The sequence below is a fragment of the Lissotriton vulgaris genome, chromosome 11 (assembly GCF_964263255.1).
Source record: "Lissotriton vulgaris chromosome 11, aLisVul1.2, whole genome shotgun sequence".
Taxonomy (NCBI): domain Eukaryota; kingdom Metazoa; phylum Chordata; class Amphibia; order Caudata; family Salamandridae; genus Lissotriton; species Lissotriton vulgaris.
In genome coordinates this window covers 398332279-398349304 of record NC_141699.1, presented here as the reverse complement: position 1 = coordinate 398349304, position 17026 = coordinate 398332279, and the positions used below count along the sequence as shown (strand labels likewise).

General features: G+C 43.7%; 1 protein-coding gene across 1 annotated transcript in view; it reads right to left on the bottom strand.

Moving 5' to 3' along the window:
- The window catches only part of LOC147679864 (poly(ADP-ribose) glycohydrolase-like), a 471979-nt gene that overhangs the window by 193809 nt on the left and 261144 nt on the right, over positions 1-17026 (bottom strand). The window contains exon 10 of the mRNA XM_086943423.1: positions 13093-13168. Coding sequence (XP_086799549.1) covers positions 13093-13168 — 76 coding nt within the window. The remainder of the gene's footprint in view (positions 1-13092; positions 13169-17026) is intronic.

Sequence of the window (17026 nt, the reverse complement as noted above, 5' to 3'; positions counted from 1 at the left end):
CAAAAACTGTCTGGTGCTCAAAAGACTGGCAAGTGCAGGGAATAGAAGCTTTATTTCGAGCCTGCATTATTCCTGAACAAATCATGTTTTTAAACGACACTGTGCAACAGACATACTGTCTTGGTCTAGCCAAGATCAAAGATTTGAACAAATCGTCTATACCTACACCTACACCTGCACCTACACCAGAGGGAGGGGTCGACGTAAAAACTATTTTACTTAAATACAGAACTGATCCTGATTGGAATGCATGGTTAATCTAGCCCACCGACACGAATAACTGTCAAGATAGATTCCTGAACAAGACACAAGGGTTTACAGTAACTTGGCCAGATTCAAGATATGTCGAGAGAGAACATCCAGGGGTAGTAACAATATACAGTGTAAGAAAACTGTGCCTTGAGTGGCTGCAAAAATCTACACTGACAGAGGTTAAACAACACTTATCTTTACTTAAAGATGGCGTTGATTTAAGGGACTTCTTACAAGGTCCGGCAAAACGACGTCATGAACGTTTCATATACGCAGGTATATATGCCATTTATAATGAAGCTTGGAAAGAGACACAGGCAGAGACTGCAGAAAGAATACGAGAAATTGATCGTATTAATTTAGAGAAAGCACTCTCTGTAGTTGACAATGGGTTAACAACCCTGTGATCCAGATTGTATTCTTAGGACAGCATAGTATCCTCTGCCATTGACATAATGGAACAGGACTTGCTCATGATACAGCATGGACAGTCACAATTACGTTCTATAATGCTATTAGGATGGACGTTGCAAAATCATCGTTCTGGATATGTGCCATGGCGTCTGATCAACACCACGTCATTGTTTGCTGTATTTAACCTTATAGATAAACAAATCAGTTTAGCACAGAAAGGAGCAGACTATACAGTGCTGAGCATTGAAAAACTGGAAAGATTACCATTAACTGTTTCGGAAAAGCCTGCAACAGAATGGATAATTCACAGGATAATCACTCAATACTGTTTGAAACATTTACCAGTTGCCGTTTATGAAAGGTTGGGTAAGAAATACATAAAGTCAACCTGGGAATTACCATACACACACAGATGTTGGAGTGGGGGAAAAGAGGTATTTCTTAGTGGTCCACAATGCAAAAGTGCACAAAGTGGTACACTCTTATGCCAGGGTATTAATTTAAATGGGGCCTGTGAAGGTTCTTCGAACAATTTATCCTGCCACCTGCAAGGTTCTCCAGCAGCAGTGATAGATCCAATTTTTAGGCAGCTTTCTAACGGGAGCTATGTAATGTTGAATGATAAAAGCTGTTGTGGAATGATGTCACGAAAACCTTACTTCGTAACTGTGTCAGCCAGGGTCACTTGTTGTATGCAAGTATTGTTTCCTAAAGCTAAAACAAACGGGGAGTCACCGCTTTGGCCTTCACTGAACATCTCTTCTATTCGAATTGATACCCTAAGCAGAATGAAAGCCATTCTTTTACAAAAAACTGTGCCACTGACCTCGTCTAAAGAGACTTATGAACTTCAAGTTGCAAGGTCCTATGCAGAGATACATGCCCTATTAGCACCAAACTGCTGCATACATTTCGTAGAAAGGTTAGGTTGTATCTTAAACATGTCTGATACCAGTGGTATTGTACATGTATTTAAGACCGTTTTTCGGGACTATTAGCACCCTTTGAAGCAGTCCGAGGCATTTTTCCAAACTTCGTTTACTCTGTGTCCGGCGGCCTGCCTCTCATTTTGGGACTCGTAGCAGGAATACTATTCTTATTTCTCCTGCTCCGATATGGCAAGTCCGGTCAGCAACGACACCCAGATTACCATTGAGAACACTCTCCTGGCAATGAAGTGTCGTAAGAGACCTGAATACCACGTGGTTCCTATCATTCCAACCAATCTGGCAAGTTCGCATCTTACCTGTACTACGATGCCTGCTATGTGGAGAAGAATGCATGTGGGACGTCTGTCTAACACTTCCATCAGCACTGCCAACGGATGTTGATACCCTGCTTGGTTCGGTAACGGCCCATGCATCGTGTTGTCCCCAGCGGCTATCAATCCTGATGACGGCATCCATCGAGATCTCACAGATGCAATCTGCAATCTGTGGATCGATAGGTACCACCTTCATCTCCATCTCCAACGAACATTGCTAATGCAGCTAAAGCAGACGGGGATGCTTAACATTTTTGTGCTATCGGTTTACTTAATGAAGTGGTCCAACTTTCACCTACTGTGGTAGATAATTTTTTTGCCAGGTTAGAAGATTTAATGTTTTCTCCTACGAACGGAAATTGCTTTTGAAGTTAGCACACAGTGTTCTATGGGACTCTGTATTCGGCCTTAATTTTTAATGACAAAGCTTTCAACTTTAGAACTCTATTTTTCTCTGATTTGACTTTTCCAAAATTGAACTTTTTTTGGCACAAAGTAATCTGCTTAAAGTAGAATTATTCTTAGAGAACAAGAATTCTTTGAAACACTTCCAAGAGACAATAATTGACCTTGTCCACAACTAAAAACAGTATATATTTTCTGCATTGGAATGGTCTCGACCTTTCTTCTGTATTTAAGGGCCATTTCATCAATGTTATTTCATGACTCATTCTGATAAGCATTTTTTCTAGTTTCACAGTACATGCTTTGAATGACATATTGCTTTAAAAATGCGTACAGCACAAATGCTAATTTTCGTGTACAACCATTTCAAATGCATTCTATGTATTTTGGGAGGGATGTTATACACATCATGCTTTAGATATGTTTTAAATGCTTTGAATTTAGTAATATCGAACATAATAAAGGGGAGTGGGTGTTGTATAGCTTTTTAGGACCCTAGTGTAATTTTCCCGATTCATGCCCTTATATAGGTACAAATCACCTTGCCCTTATATAGGCATAGAAATCACAACCATATTTAGACATAACCCATCCAGTCCAAATACCGGCATGGTTACTTCCACTAGTTCCAAAAAGCCACAACGATTTCTTGGAAAAACTCTGCTTCAACAGTCGGGGACATCCCCTTTCTTGAATATTGATTTGTCCTAGAAATCATAGCGTTTTCAAAGAACTACATTCTTTGGTGACATTATTATGTCCGACTTTACGTCGAACTAGGCACCTTCAAGGTCTAAATATGCCTACACTTGCTGTAGCAAACACACGGTGGTTTGGAGCAGTTCGACTATCTACTTGCCTGACGCAGCTCGCTACAGCAAGTGCCGAAGGAAATCGACCCTCCCGCTGACGCACTGACAGAGAGGCTGCCTTTCACTCGCGGAGAATCCAGCTCCAGTGTTTCCAAGCTCCCCTTGCGGGGTGTTGGGAAATCGAGTCTCAAGACAGAGATACCAGACCTCCTTCATTCTAAAAACCAAGGTACGGAGCTGATTAGACCCTGAGAGAAATATTGGTTAGATTCTTGGCAAAGAAACTAAACCTATGCTACACCTCATTACTTCTTCCCTCATACAAGACTTAGGTTAGGTACATTGGGGTAGGCGTATTTTAGAAGCACCAGTTGAGTACTTTTAGTCTTTGTTATTTATGTATGTATTTTATGGCTTAAAAACTATACCATGCTTTTACAGTATTATTTTATAATACTCTTTTTACTGTATGCATTATACTTTGCAACCAGTATTACGATTGTAGCAGTTCATTTCGTTTGCATGAGAAAGAAGACTGTTCAATAAATACTTTTATTGAAAACGCCAGACTATCTGTTTCTCTGCACCTCTGGTGAAACGAAGCATGCATGATTGACTGAGTGAAATACTTATCTATTGTTTCCACGACTCTAAAGATCAGTTTTATCTTGGGGAAACAAAGTTGTCATGTTTATGCGGTTGTCAGAAACAAATCCCTTCTTGTGAATTCGAGAAAGTTTCTAGTGACCTCTGAGCTAGCTGGCACTCACAATTAAGTCTAATATATTCGATAGAGACCTAGGCGACCTAAGTCCTATGTCAAATCTATAGGATATATTATTCCAATGCGCAGAGCCTATTGGGAATATAGGAACTACACTACACACCTGCTGATCGCAACTGATCGCTTGAGTGGAAACCAATAAGGTTGCGAAGTAGTGCCTGGAGAAAGGAGGATGTGGAATGCTGCTGCGGTTGTTGAGCATGCAGCGCTCCTTCCCTGATCACCATGAAAAGTCAGTGGGCTGCTGCACATGCTGGAAAGTCTGCTGAGGTAAACTTTGAATATCCTCAGAATTCTCAGAATTACTGCTGGAAAACTGACGAGCAGGGCGAAGTAACCAGAAGGAAGAACCCATAATTCTACTGCCCTATAAGTGCTCGAAGGCTGCATCAGTTTATTTAACCAAAAACTCTGGCCCTATCATAGGGCATATCCACCGGCAAAGGTTGGAAAACCCCAGAGAAGACAGTTGAGGGTAACCAGGAAAGTAGTCACATAATGAAGCTAGTGGCCACTGCAGGAGCAACAGAAACAGAAGTATCACAAAACGTTTTTTCCTGGATCATATCGGTCTTGTAATGTCCAGGAAAAAGTGTTGGGCAGATCTTCAGACAATGCAGGTAAAACCTAACCTGCTATACCCTATAGGGAATTCATATAACTACCAAGGAGGTAAAATGCTTTCAATCAACACACATCTAAACTGACCGAAAAATTATTTTTGCCTTTAGCATCAAGTCTCATGGATTCCGTGTTGGGCAGCTTAAACCAGGAAAGAGTTTAGAGTGGCCTTACTTGGGGATACCAGTACTATACCGTTCTCTGGAGTTGGATAATCACTTAGTGCTGGTCTGTGACTTCTAGCTATAGAGTGACTCACTCTTGCAAAGACCCCCAGAATAAAAAGATCTAGATCCGGAGGCAGGACGTTTTCATATAATGGCGCCAAGGCCTGGAACGCCCTCCCGCTGCACCTTAGAACCAACCCAAATCTCTCGACCTTCCACAAACAACTGAAAACTTTTCTATTTCATTCAGTCTAGTCAATTCTACTTTCATCTCTCCTTCTTGGCCGTGTGCGGGGACTCAGTATTTTCAGCGCTTGGACGCCTCTGGGCAGCAATTCGCGCTCTACAAATGTACATCCTATCCTATCCTATCCTATCCTACTGAGGCCAAGAAAGGCTTAGACCAAGTTGTCAGGATCAGGTCAGTCAGGGTTTCGTTGAATGGTAACAAGGGCTCTGTGGCAGCAGGCACAGGCTATAAGATTTCTGTCAGCAGTTTAGACTTAACCTCATCCATTAGGAGTGGTAATACTAGGACTTTCACAGCCCTCTGAACCAATGCAGCAAAAGAGGCATGTTCATCTACAGGGAATCCATGGTGGATTTCGCAGAGTTATCTAAGTCACTGGCATTTTGCAAGTGGAGATAAAGGCCATTATCCAAATAATGAGGTAGGAGCAAACTATCTACTTCTTTATCATTAATTAGGCTGTGTGGAACAAGGTGAATGCCTTGTATAGTATCTCAATCTGATCCGGAAACAGCCTCACCCCTCCTTAAATACTGCTGTTGAGGCACAGGAACCAGTGTAGAGTCCTCATCAGTTTGAGGATTTCCTTTTGTAACGGTATATCCAGACACTGGACTAACTCTTGTAGAAGAAGTTTCCAGGTTTCTGGCTGGAGCCAGGGATAGATATGGGACTGGCAGCACTAAAGTCAGAAGCAATGCCAATAAAGGAACAAGCAGGACCTGTGGCAAGAGACTTGAGGTGCAGCCCAGCAATGAATCAAGCTGACTTTGTCCACAGTGAGCTGGTGACAGGATGGGCCGACCAGTGGAAGCCAACAGGTGGGTCCATGGGGCCTGGAACCATTTTGAAGATCTGCAATATGACCTCATTGAAGGTCTCAATTTGCTGTGGAGTCCAGGATGGTCCAGGGAACTCAGATTATGATTAACATCCAAGAGGTATCTCGGTTTTCTGAACTAACAACAGTGCCATCTCTTCTGAAGTTTAAGTGTCTGGACATCAAAGAACTTCACCTACACTTCCAGTGTGTCTACGTTGACTTGTCCTTCAACGTACATTATGTCACTGACTAAGAACAATATCGCTTCTTGTGTTACACGCATGACATAGTTTTAACTCATTCATCTTTGGGGGTGACATTCTTGCCTACTGTAAACCCTGACAATTTGGAATAAAAAAACAAAATCAGTAGGAGTGGAGCACTGGATAAGTCTCTACAGGCGTGAGGCTGTGTGGGGGGGGGGGGGGGGGGGACCTTTATGTGGCTTCATGTTGCCTTATGCGAAGGTGGGATGGGGTCATGAAGGAGGAAGATGGTGCCTCCTGCTGGCAAGCAGTCAATCAAGCAGTGACTATTCCAAGACTTTCTAAATCAAGTCTGACATCTGAGGAGATTCACAAGTTGAGGAATCAAGAGATTAGGAATCTGTATTTAGAAGTGTCCCTCAAAAGACAGATGTTTGAGTTCAGAATTTTTTATATTTTCAGATGCCTAGTTGAGCATTTAACATTTGATGTTTTTCATTGTAGTTTTTCTGTACATTCTATTGCCCAACAGTTATTCGGGATAAAAGCCCCACAATATAAGGTTCTAACCTTAACATTATTACGTAAATTGCAATCTGTGACATCTCTAATCACATACGTAGGAACATCCACATGCAAGGGAATGCTTTTCCTGCCCGGCAAGGGACAGCCAGGCAGGAGAAGCAAGAGTATGCTCATGTACTTCTTACCCTGATATGGAGGGGCTATGGAATAGACAGTAACAGAAATTCCTCCAACATTAAACTGAACTGGTATTCTGATTACACTTTTAGTTGTGCACAACTGCAATGTTAATATGCGGTGTAGATAGCCACCCACTAGTAACTGAACTGGGACGACAGCACCCACTAGTGGAGAATGGCGAGTCCTTTTTTGGAGCCATTTGTTCTTAGGGCAAACATACTTTCCAAGAGACTACCCTTACCTACATTCTTCTCCTGAACTGGGGTACAGCCGCTGCTCGTCTCCCTCCCGCCGCCGCCATTCAATCGCGGCCACAGTGCGGAGGGGGACTACGAATCCCAGCGTCCCTTGCGGCTGAACCGGAAGCCGCCACCCGCAATCTTGCGCCTGGAGGCGCTCAAATACAAGCAGAGCCCCCGCCTCGCGGGACAGGCGCGGGCCAAGCCCGGGCAAAGGGTGGGCCGTCAGTGGCAGTCCGGGGCTGGCCGCGGCTGGGCCACCCCCCTAACATCCTGCAGCCCGCACATCTAACTGAGATCAATGACTTAAGACTCTGAGCTCTGTCAGTAAGGATTTTTTGCTCCACATATTTTTGCATTTGACCTTTGTATTGCGTTTACCGTTTTTGAGATGTCTAATATCCTGAATTCAGGTCGACAATCTCTAACAGGAGGCTCCGTCCAAGGGACCCTGGATGCTTTTATCACAAGAGCCACCTCAGTACTAGAAAAAGAAATTATGTTAACTGAGCGGCGCATATCCCTAGAATGTCAAAGAAAACGCTCTTCTTTAGGGATTATTCAATCAGCAAAGTCCCCAATGCATGCTACTATATCCTCTGAATTAACTAGTACTATAGGAATACCTTTACAATTACAAGATCTCCCAGCAACCCCCCAGACCCCACGGGACTCTTCTAGTCTGGGCCTGAAACCCCCCCTCAGTGTCGGACGATTCTCTATCTTTAATCTGTGGTGATCTAGTATCAGATAAGCCGACCAGTTCTGGGAATTTAGGGCAGGCCAATTCCACGAAAAGAAAGAGGGGTGGGCGAAAGCATAAAGGTAGCCGAGCAAATGTTTGCCGGATAGAAGGGACTCCTATCACGCCCAAAAGCCCAGAATCAAGCGAATCCACTCAAGGCCATTTAAATACACACATTGTGCAACTGCTTATGAATAACATCGAGCAATTAATTAAATCGCTGATCTTACCTTTAATTGAGAGGGTTAAACGTTTGACTGAGCAATTGGGATCCATTTCAGAGGTCGGAATTGCCAGCTCAAATCTACTAAAAGAGATGGCAAATAAAAGTCAAACCCTAAATAAATTAGAGCCGAGGATAGTGCCCAAAGCTTCAAATAATGTGACTACTAGTAAGCCGCTCCCCAACACCCGGGATAACATTATAACGGGTAAACAAACACCAAAATTTCCCCCTGACCTTACTAATAACAGGGAAATATCAGATAAAAGACAAGCAAACATGAAAGGTCATGAAACTTTGGGTAATACACAGAGGACCTCCCACAAAGATAAGCAGACTATAGGGCCTGTCCAACATATAGACCTCCCTCCGGAGGCAGAACCTCTTGTCATCGTTTTAACAGGGGTACCTGAGTTAGCAGCTGGAACATTTGAAAGCTATCAGACGCTTAAGAATAAGGTCATGTTTTGGCTAAGAGTGAAAAGGCCATTACCGCCTAACCTAGATGGCGAAATCCTATTCGTCAGAAGGTTGGGATGGGTCGGTAGAAGACCGAAGGATGTACCTGGGGACGTAATCGTCATAAACTTTAGGGATCGAAGGACCACTAATTACATTCAAGATTAGTTCACGGGGGATTATGAGGGAGGCATATCCACCAAAGATGTAAGTTACATTTATCCAAAAGCGCTGGTGACTAACCCCCCGAGCAAGGGCAAACAAAGTTTACGTAATGATATACCTCCCATGTTCAACCTTGACACCTCAAATCGCTTCTCCTTATTAATGGGGATGGAGGGGGTAGACTGACGGTCACTTGATAACAACAAGATACTTGGGGACGAAGACATTCCAGTATCAGGTCCAGCCAGTTTACTGGACAGGAATAGTGCGCGTCAGTCCACTGTTCCTTTTACACAGGGTTTTTGTCTCTCAGTGGTAGATAGTGTTACGTCACCTGGTGACATAATCCCAACCTCTTTGCCTAGACAAGGGGATTATACGAGAAGCAGTCCCACATCAAGGTCAGCTGCTGAGTGGGTTCCCTAGACTCCGAACTTCCAGGAGTGACCCTTACAGTGGAAGCGGGGGCTCCCTCTATACTGGTAACACAGTCAGTATCTACAGGGAATAAGGAGTGCAAGGAAGTAAGATCCGACGCACTGGAGAATAAGATAACGATCCTGTCATGGAATATTGCCGGGCCACGATCCAAAAGAGGGGATAGAAACTGGGAGACTTTTCTCTCAATTCACCACATTATTGCCCTGCAGGAAACATGGGAAGGTAGAGAAGGCTACCATTTGGATGGCTACCAATCATTTAGCAAATTTGCAACACCGTCTATCATGGGAAGAGCCAGGGGGGGCTTTTGCGGTTATTTAGTCTAAAATTACTGTATAAAGCAAAACTCATAGCGACAAGTTCCCAAAACATTTTAGCAGTAAGATTAGAGGGGGATAATCTGCCTACAATCCTGGTGATTAATTTTTATAACTCTTTCACCCGGAGTGATGAATTGGACCATTTGAGAGCTCTATCTGGGTTTCTGGACGACTATGAGGAACAGAATGATACGTTTTATTATCTTTTAGTGCTTGGCGACTTCAACATACATGTTTGTCACATGCACTGTTTCCAGAATATGGATTCTGATAACGACCCTGTTGGGAATACCCACTTCGAGCACACTAAGAGTGGGCAGTTTTTGGAGAGTCTTTTATCAGCCCATTATCTGTTTGCACCAGATCAAGAGGAATCTCAGCACCCTGTCCCCACGTTTAACGGGCAAGGCAAAAAGTCTATTATAGACTATATTTTAGTGTGATGTCTCATGAGAAACTTAACAGGCTCTTTGACTGTCACACAGAGAGGATTTAGTGATCATAACCCACTCACGATAGACATTAATATCAGGGCCCTCAAAAAAGAGACTGTTTCTGCCCCTATCTCAAATCTAAGTATAGACTCTAAATGCCAAGGTCGAAGATTAAGGTGGGAGATGATCACTCCTACTGATTTCCTGGAATGTCTGTACAGGAGTAAATCTGAGGACCTGACTATTTGTTTAGGTGCTAGTGCAGACCCAAGGGATATCCCCTGTGCTTTTAACCGTATCACAGAACAGGTAGCAACCAATCTGACTGGGAAAAGTAAAGTTAGGCCTAAGAAATTGGAAAATTGGTTTAACCAAGCCTGTACTGATACCCACAGGGTAATCCTTGAAGTATTAAAAGAATCAGATAAGGATCCCCAGAGGATTGCTGAGGCAAGAAGGGCCTACAAGAAAGCTATTAAACGAAGGAAAATCGAGCTAAAAGATATGGCTTGGGAGGAACTTTCCAAAGTGAGTGACCTGAAAAGTAGCACGCAATTCTGGAAAGTGATTAACAGTCCTTTGTTTAATGAGACAGAAAATACAAACAAGGATTGTATCATCCCCCCAGAAAAGTGGGTGGAGCATTTTGGTGGTCTTTACGCAGACATAAATAATTCATCTCTCACGATTCAAGGTGATTCTGAATGGGCAGGAAAAATTAATTTTATTGAGGAAGAAGTTTTGGATGCCATTGAGTCCACGGCCCATGGAAAAGCCCCAGGACCGGACGGGGTGCCGGCAGCCCTATACAGGGCAGATCCGCAATATTGGGCAAAGATTTTAACTTCTGTTTTTAATGCAGCTACTAAAGTGGGCCCTCCAGTGTCCTGGGCCAAAGCGGTTGTTGTCCCAATATTCAAAAAGGGTTCAAGAGAGGACTCGGCGTGTTACCGGCAGATTTCTCTCTTGGACTCGGCGGCCAAAATAATGGGAAAAGTCATACTAGAGAGGCTGACAAACTGGTGGAAGAGAATGCCGTCATCTCTGATCTGCAGTACAGATTCAGAAAAGGGAGAGGCACTGTGGGTCAATGCCTCAATTTACATCTCGTGATAGGGAAGTACACGGTCGCAAAGCAGGGGGACCTACATCTAGCTTTTATGGATTTGTCCACTGCTTTCGACCTTGTAAACCGGCAAAAACTTTGGACTTCCCTGTTTGACATAGGGTTGGACCCCATACTGATATCCTTCCTAGCTGTTATCTATGAGAACACCACCGCAGCAGTTCGTTATAATGAAAACGGGAGCCTGACGGACGCCTGGCCAGTAAAGCGAGGGGTAAGACAAGGTTGTATCCTGGCTCCCCTGCTTTTTACACTTTATATTAATAAGCTGGGCGATGCTCTAACTTCAGCATGCAAGGACATTCTGAGAGTTGGCCAAAAAAAGATCCGCTCTTCTTTACGCAGATGATGCTGTGTTAGTGGCTAGGACAGCAAGAGGATTACAATCGCTTTTAGACTGTTTTATTGATTTTATGGACTCACTAGATCTGAAAACCAATTTTAAAATGTCACATGCCATGTCGTTAGGCAGCGGACAGGCGAAAAAGGCATCATTTTTTTGTAAAGGACAGGCGCTCATTAAAGTCCCCACCTGCCCATACCTGGGCATTGTGTTTGATGACAGAAGGACATGGGCTATGCAACGCGTTTTGAAGAAAAACACACTAGCGAGGGCCACAGGAGCCCTGCTGGGCTTTGCGAAACGCTTAGGCTGTAAGCCTCTCCCGGCCCTCACGTAAATTTACAACGCTAAATGTGTGCCCATGGTGTCATATGGGAGTGAGGTATGGGGTTATACTAAAGCAAGGGAGATCCAAACTGTTGAAAATGTCTTTTTTAGAAAAGTGTTGTCGCTTCCTCAATCCGCAGCCATTTTTAATATACATGAAGATCTGGGGGTGGGTTACATTTCAGATCAGATCGCTGTGGCACCGATATTAGGGTGGCTAAGAATCTGGGCACAACAACCCCCGAATTTAAACCAACTAATTATCCAAGATTGTCTGTCCCTAAACAAGGCCCTGGCTATACCTTGGATCCGGTATATTAAAATGCAAATGGATGCAATGGGTAGCCCTGATTTGTTCACAAACCCTAGGGCTTTAAGTAAAATTGCAATTAGGGCAGTAAAATCCCAATTTTTAAGCAGGGCGATGCTACAAAGGGAGGAAGAGGAATTGGTCAAACCCTCGGTCAGAAATTTTGTTATGCTAAGTATAGGGAGAGAGATACAGCCGTACCTACCCTTTGTAAGCAAGCCATTCCATCTGTTTGTCTTACTAAGGTTTAAGCATAACATGCTACCATGGCTGTTGTCTTTTCCCAGAGGGTTTGCTAATAGTGGGACTTTGGGGCCGTGCCCATGTGACAATAATTCTGAGCAAAACATGCTCCACATGATCTTTTTCTGTAAGTTTTACGTATCACTACGTATGAAATTCATTTTGCCACTGTTAAGAGGGTATAATTTTGAGCAGGTCAGACCAGCGTTGGTCTACCTACAAATGCTTGGGACCACTGTGGTATGTTTTGGGGTGTCGAGTTACATGAGATGCGGAAAGCAATTATCGATACCTTAAAGCCCCTCTCTCCACCCCATCTGGAATGCTGTCCCCAGTATTTTAAAGATTTTTTATGCTGTGACAATTTTTATATGAATTTTAGATTTTTTATAAAGCTAACAGTCTTCAGTGTGTGACAAATTTTTTATCTTGCTCATGCGTCTGCTAAATGTAAAGCACTTTTATTATTATTATTATGTATTTAGATGTGTCACCGTTGTATGTTAATAGGATCAACTGTGAAATGTAATATTGTGGTGTGCTTTGATGGTTTTAAACTTTTTAACCGAATAAAGCAATTCTTTGACTTAATGGAGAATGGGGTTGCCTTAAGGTGCAGCAATGGTTGTGGCTTGGGAAGCAGGATGCCCTTTGGTTGAGATTGCAGATTGTCTGGGAGCTTGGGGAACAAGCAGGCCTGTGGGTAAGGTTTATAAATAGCTTCGGGGTAAGTTGTGGCATATGGATAGGGACAATGATTCTGAATGAAATATACCTTGTGCCAAGGAATCTGAATGAGTAGTAGATGGGGTTTGAATGTTGGGGTTGCAGAAAATCTTTTGATTGATAACTTAGGTTGGAGTCTAAAGTCTGGATTGCTCACAGGGCCCAAAAAAGGTGTGAACCATTAAGGTGTGATGCACAATGGGAAAACATCCTTTATTTTAGTCCAGTAATTGAATGCTACCATTGCTCATGTGATGGTACTGGAAGCTGGATAAGAAATTGTTGTACCTGCAGCATTCTTTCACCATTTTCCTCTATGGTTCCTTCGCTGGACACATGAAATTTGGTGAACTTGGCCCGAGACCTGGAACACAATGAGTCATTTAGACACAGTAGACTTCAGTTTAGCATAAAGACAGTATTGCTATATAAAATGGAGCAGACACAGCCTCACTACTACCCTTCACAAATGGCTCACTACTAACCTACACCCAAACAGTGTGCCCTTAGAGAGTGCCTCACTATTGAACGACTAACACCCTCATGGCTTACCTCCTAACATCATCTATCTACTACAGTCTCTCTGATTCTGCACATGCCTTCTGTCACCTGTACATACACAGACACACACACACACACACACAACCCCAATGTCCCTCTTTTCAAACCACCACACAAATGAGACTATTGTGACCCCAGGTACCCCTTGATGATGTTTCCAACCACACAGTATGGAGTAATGTCCTATCCTCTAGGTGTGGCCCGAACTACAAACAGTGGTGGCTTTTCCATGCATGAAGCATAGGGAAAGTAAGTGTGCTGGGGTTACACTGAGTATGTTCATCTCTTTAAAATGTGTGCGCTTTAAACACTTGTTTGAAATACACATTAGAATAGCCAGTCCTACATGCAATAAAACAACACAAAGGCTCGAGGTTTATTTTAACAACTTTCATTCTATGCATGGCTGTGCTCAGGGAAACTAGGAGAACATATGCATTTTTGGGCTTACTATCTTGTTGGGTAACAAAGTCTCAAGCAACGAAATAGAGGTTTCAGGAATAAAATTCCCATATAAAAAGATTGCTATGGTAGGTGTGGCCTTCTGTCTAAATTGTCTCTGTGAGAACCACCCGACAACCCAGTAGCTGAGGCCCCATCTGCGGATTTTCCAGTGGCAAAAGTAGTAAACTCTCTTCAGCCAAAATGTCAGTGCCCAAAGTACAAGGGTCCCACCAAAGTTAAATGAATGGAGGAAGTTTAAGGTGATAAATCAAGTTACAGAGGCTAACAGGAATCTGCAACAAGGTTCAATAAAGAGGAAAGTTATTGACCCAACTAGTCTCAATATATTTAATGTGGGGTGGAAGATGCAGATATAAGTCTGCCTATTTCAACATTTGCCAGTGGTGGGACCTTCACCAGAACGAGTTCACCTTGGGTTCTTACCACTTCTCCAGTTCCAACTGGGAGCTGCACTGTAGGATTAAGGACCAGCCATGACCTCAAACTACAATAATGACAGGTGAGTGGACCTGACCACCTACCATGGGTGTGAAGTTGCAAAACATCCACATTCCCCCAAGTCTGGGTGGTAGCAGATACACACGCCCTACAAGTATGATTGTGTCAGGAACGGTACAGGCTCTCGAGCAGCAGTAATGATGCAGAAAAGTGTCTACTCCTTGAAAGTAATTGGACCCCCTCTAAGGTACTAATTCGCAGGTCAGGGAGAAGAGGGGAAAGAAATATGATATGACAACTACTCAAAGCACAGACTCCCTCGTGACCTCTCTATTTTTATTAAGGGTTTTAGCCTCTTAAAGTCTGACATGGACATAACAAAACACAAATGTTACTGTTTCTTATTTCCAATCTCTTTTTTATTTGTTGAGTTTTTTTAATATCTTTTAAACATTGTTATTAAAAAGTACAAAAAAAACATTCATTATATACACAATTTAGCAACATGAGAAACAATTCATAAATTCATATAGTAAACAAAATGTGACCAGGTAGAGAACAAACAACAATCAAACCACACATACATACTTCACACACATTCATACCACAAATTATCTGTGCAAGTTATCGCGTTTCGTTGGTTCTAGTCTAACGCCCAAAACCAGGGTCACTACAAAATGTAGGATTTTATATAGACCTGGTCGACGCGTTTCGGTGGCAATAGATAGCAGTAAGAGCCACCTTCCTCAGGACCCGCCAGATTATCAAATAATGTTCTCTACACCCTGGTTCTTCCTGTGTCAGATATATATATAAAGAGACCCACAATACATTTTTGTGCCCATTAAAAATACATTATTAGGACATTGAGTGGATGAAACAGAGTTTATTTACAAGAAAAGTGTCTATGCAGCACAACAAACCAGTCTGTATGTGTGGTCTTTATAGTAGTTTAAAGCCAACTTGACTACAGAGATCTTGTGCATTCTGGACAATACTGGTTCCCTGAGGCATGTCTATGCAGAACGTTTGTCAGCTGGGTCATGTACCACAGTTCAGCTGCTCAGGGTCAACTTCTCATCTCGCAGGAAGTCAAGCTACTGCCCACCCACAGGTCATAATAACAAGGACTGGACTCAGCTGAGAGAAGATAGCCTTCAATAGATATGCTTTCTGTCCCTGGCAATGTGTTTGCCAACCCTAATGCCAAGAGTCTTTTCAATACCAATATTAAGTGCAGGTTTCTGGTTCCGGGGCAGTATTTCTCCACATTTGGTGGTGATAATGGTAAGCTTGAGGTACCCAAAGTTCTGCTTTATTCAAATTTCAATTGACAAGTTCTTGTTCAAATGATGTAGGAAAACACCCATTTTTGCATGGTTACCCCCTATCTTTTTGCCAGCTACCAGATGCAAATTTGACTGAGTGTGTGCTGGGATCCTGCTAACCAGGCTCCAGCACCTGTGTTCTTTTTCAAAATTGTACCTTTGTACGCACAATAGGCACACCTCCGGGCCACCTGTAAATCCCTTGTAAAAGGCACCGAGTGTACTATGGGCCTTGTGAACAGAGAGGTTCTGAGGGCTGCAGCATGCATTGTGCCACCCTCAAGAGACCTCATCAAAACACCCCCACCTTGTTATTGCAGGCTGTGTGTTTTGGTGCTGACTAAACTGAAGAATCAACATGGCACCCATCACTGTGTGCCATGCCCACCAACACGGCCTGTGGCATGGGTAAGTCACCCCTCTAGCAGGCCTTACAGCCCTAAAGGCAGGGTACCCATACACAGGTGAGGGCATAGTTGCTAGAGCAATATGCCCCTACAGTGTCTGTGCCAACCACAGACATTGTTAGTGCAGTGGAACCATTTTGAGTACATGGGCTGGGAGTCCGTCAACAGGAACTCCACAGCTACATGATGGCTTTACTGAAACAGGGAAGTTTGGTATCAAACTTCCCAGCACCTTAAGCTGGCATGGATGAGTGTGGGATTTAATTAAAATGCACCCAGGGAGCATCTTAGAGATGCCCCCTAAAAATCGACCAACCATGGTGTGGTTCCTAACTGGTTCCCAGCCATCTGCCACTAAGAGACAGGTTTCTGGTCCCCTGGGTAGAGAGCCTCCCCTCTATGGGTCCATAAACAAAGCACATCCTGGGCAGAGCTGTCATTCCTCCTCCCCCAGGATGGACAGGGTCCTCAAGGATGGAGCTTCAAATGCCTGCTGCCTTTCTTAGCTGCCCCTGCCTTTTGCTATCAGCAACTGGTTGCCACGAGTTCTGACCCCCATTTTGAGAGCGAGAACCAATGGGAAAACCTAGCCAGTAAAAGAGGTGTGCCCTACGTTGTAAACCACACCACGCAGGTGGGGGAGGCGAAGTGAAGGCCACCTCTAAGTCCCCTCCACTCAGGTAGAGAGGTCAATGCCCATCTCCCACTGTGGGTGGCATACTAGGGGGTGTAGAAACCCCAGGGAAGGGACCCATTGGTCCAAACCAGCACACTCCTGTAACACCCCAAAATCTAGTATTTAGGGGTACCCCTGAAAATTGCCTCTTCAGATTCCACGTGACTAGAAGAAGAAGGACTAAAGAGCCGTGCTGCAGAAGAGGAGGATGATGAGAACTGCTTTGGCCCCAGCCCTACTGGCCCATCTCCTGCTCTGAAATCTGCAAGCTGAACCCGACATGTCATGCATCCAGCAGCCTTCAAGAATCCCGAGCACCTGCCCTGCCTTCCTATCGCCTGTGCACA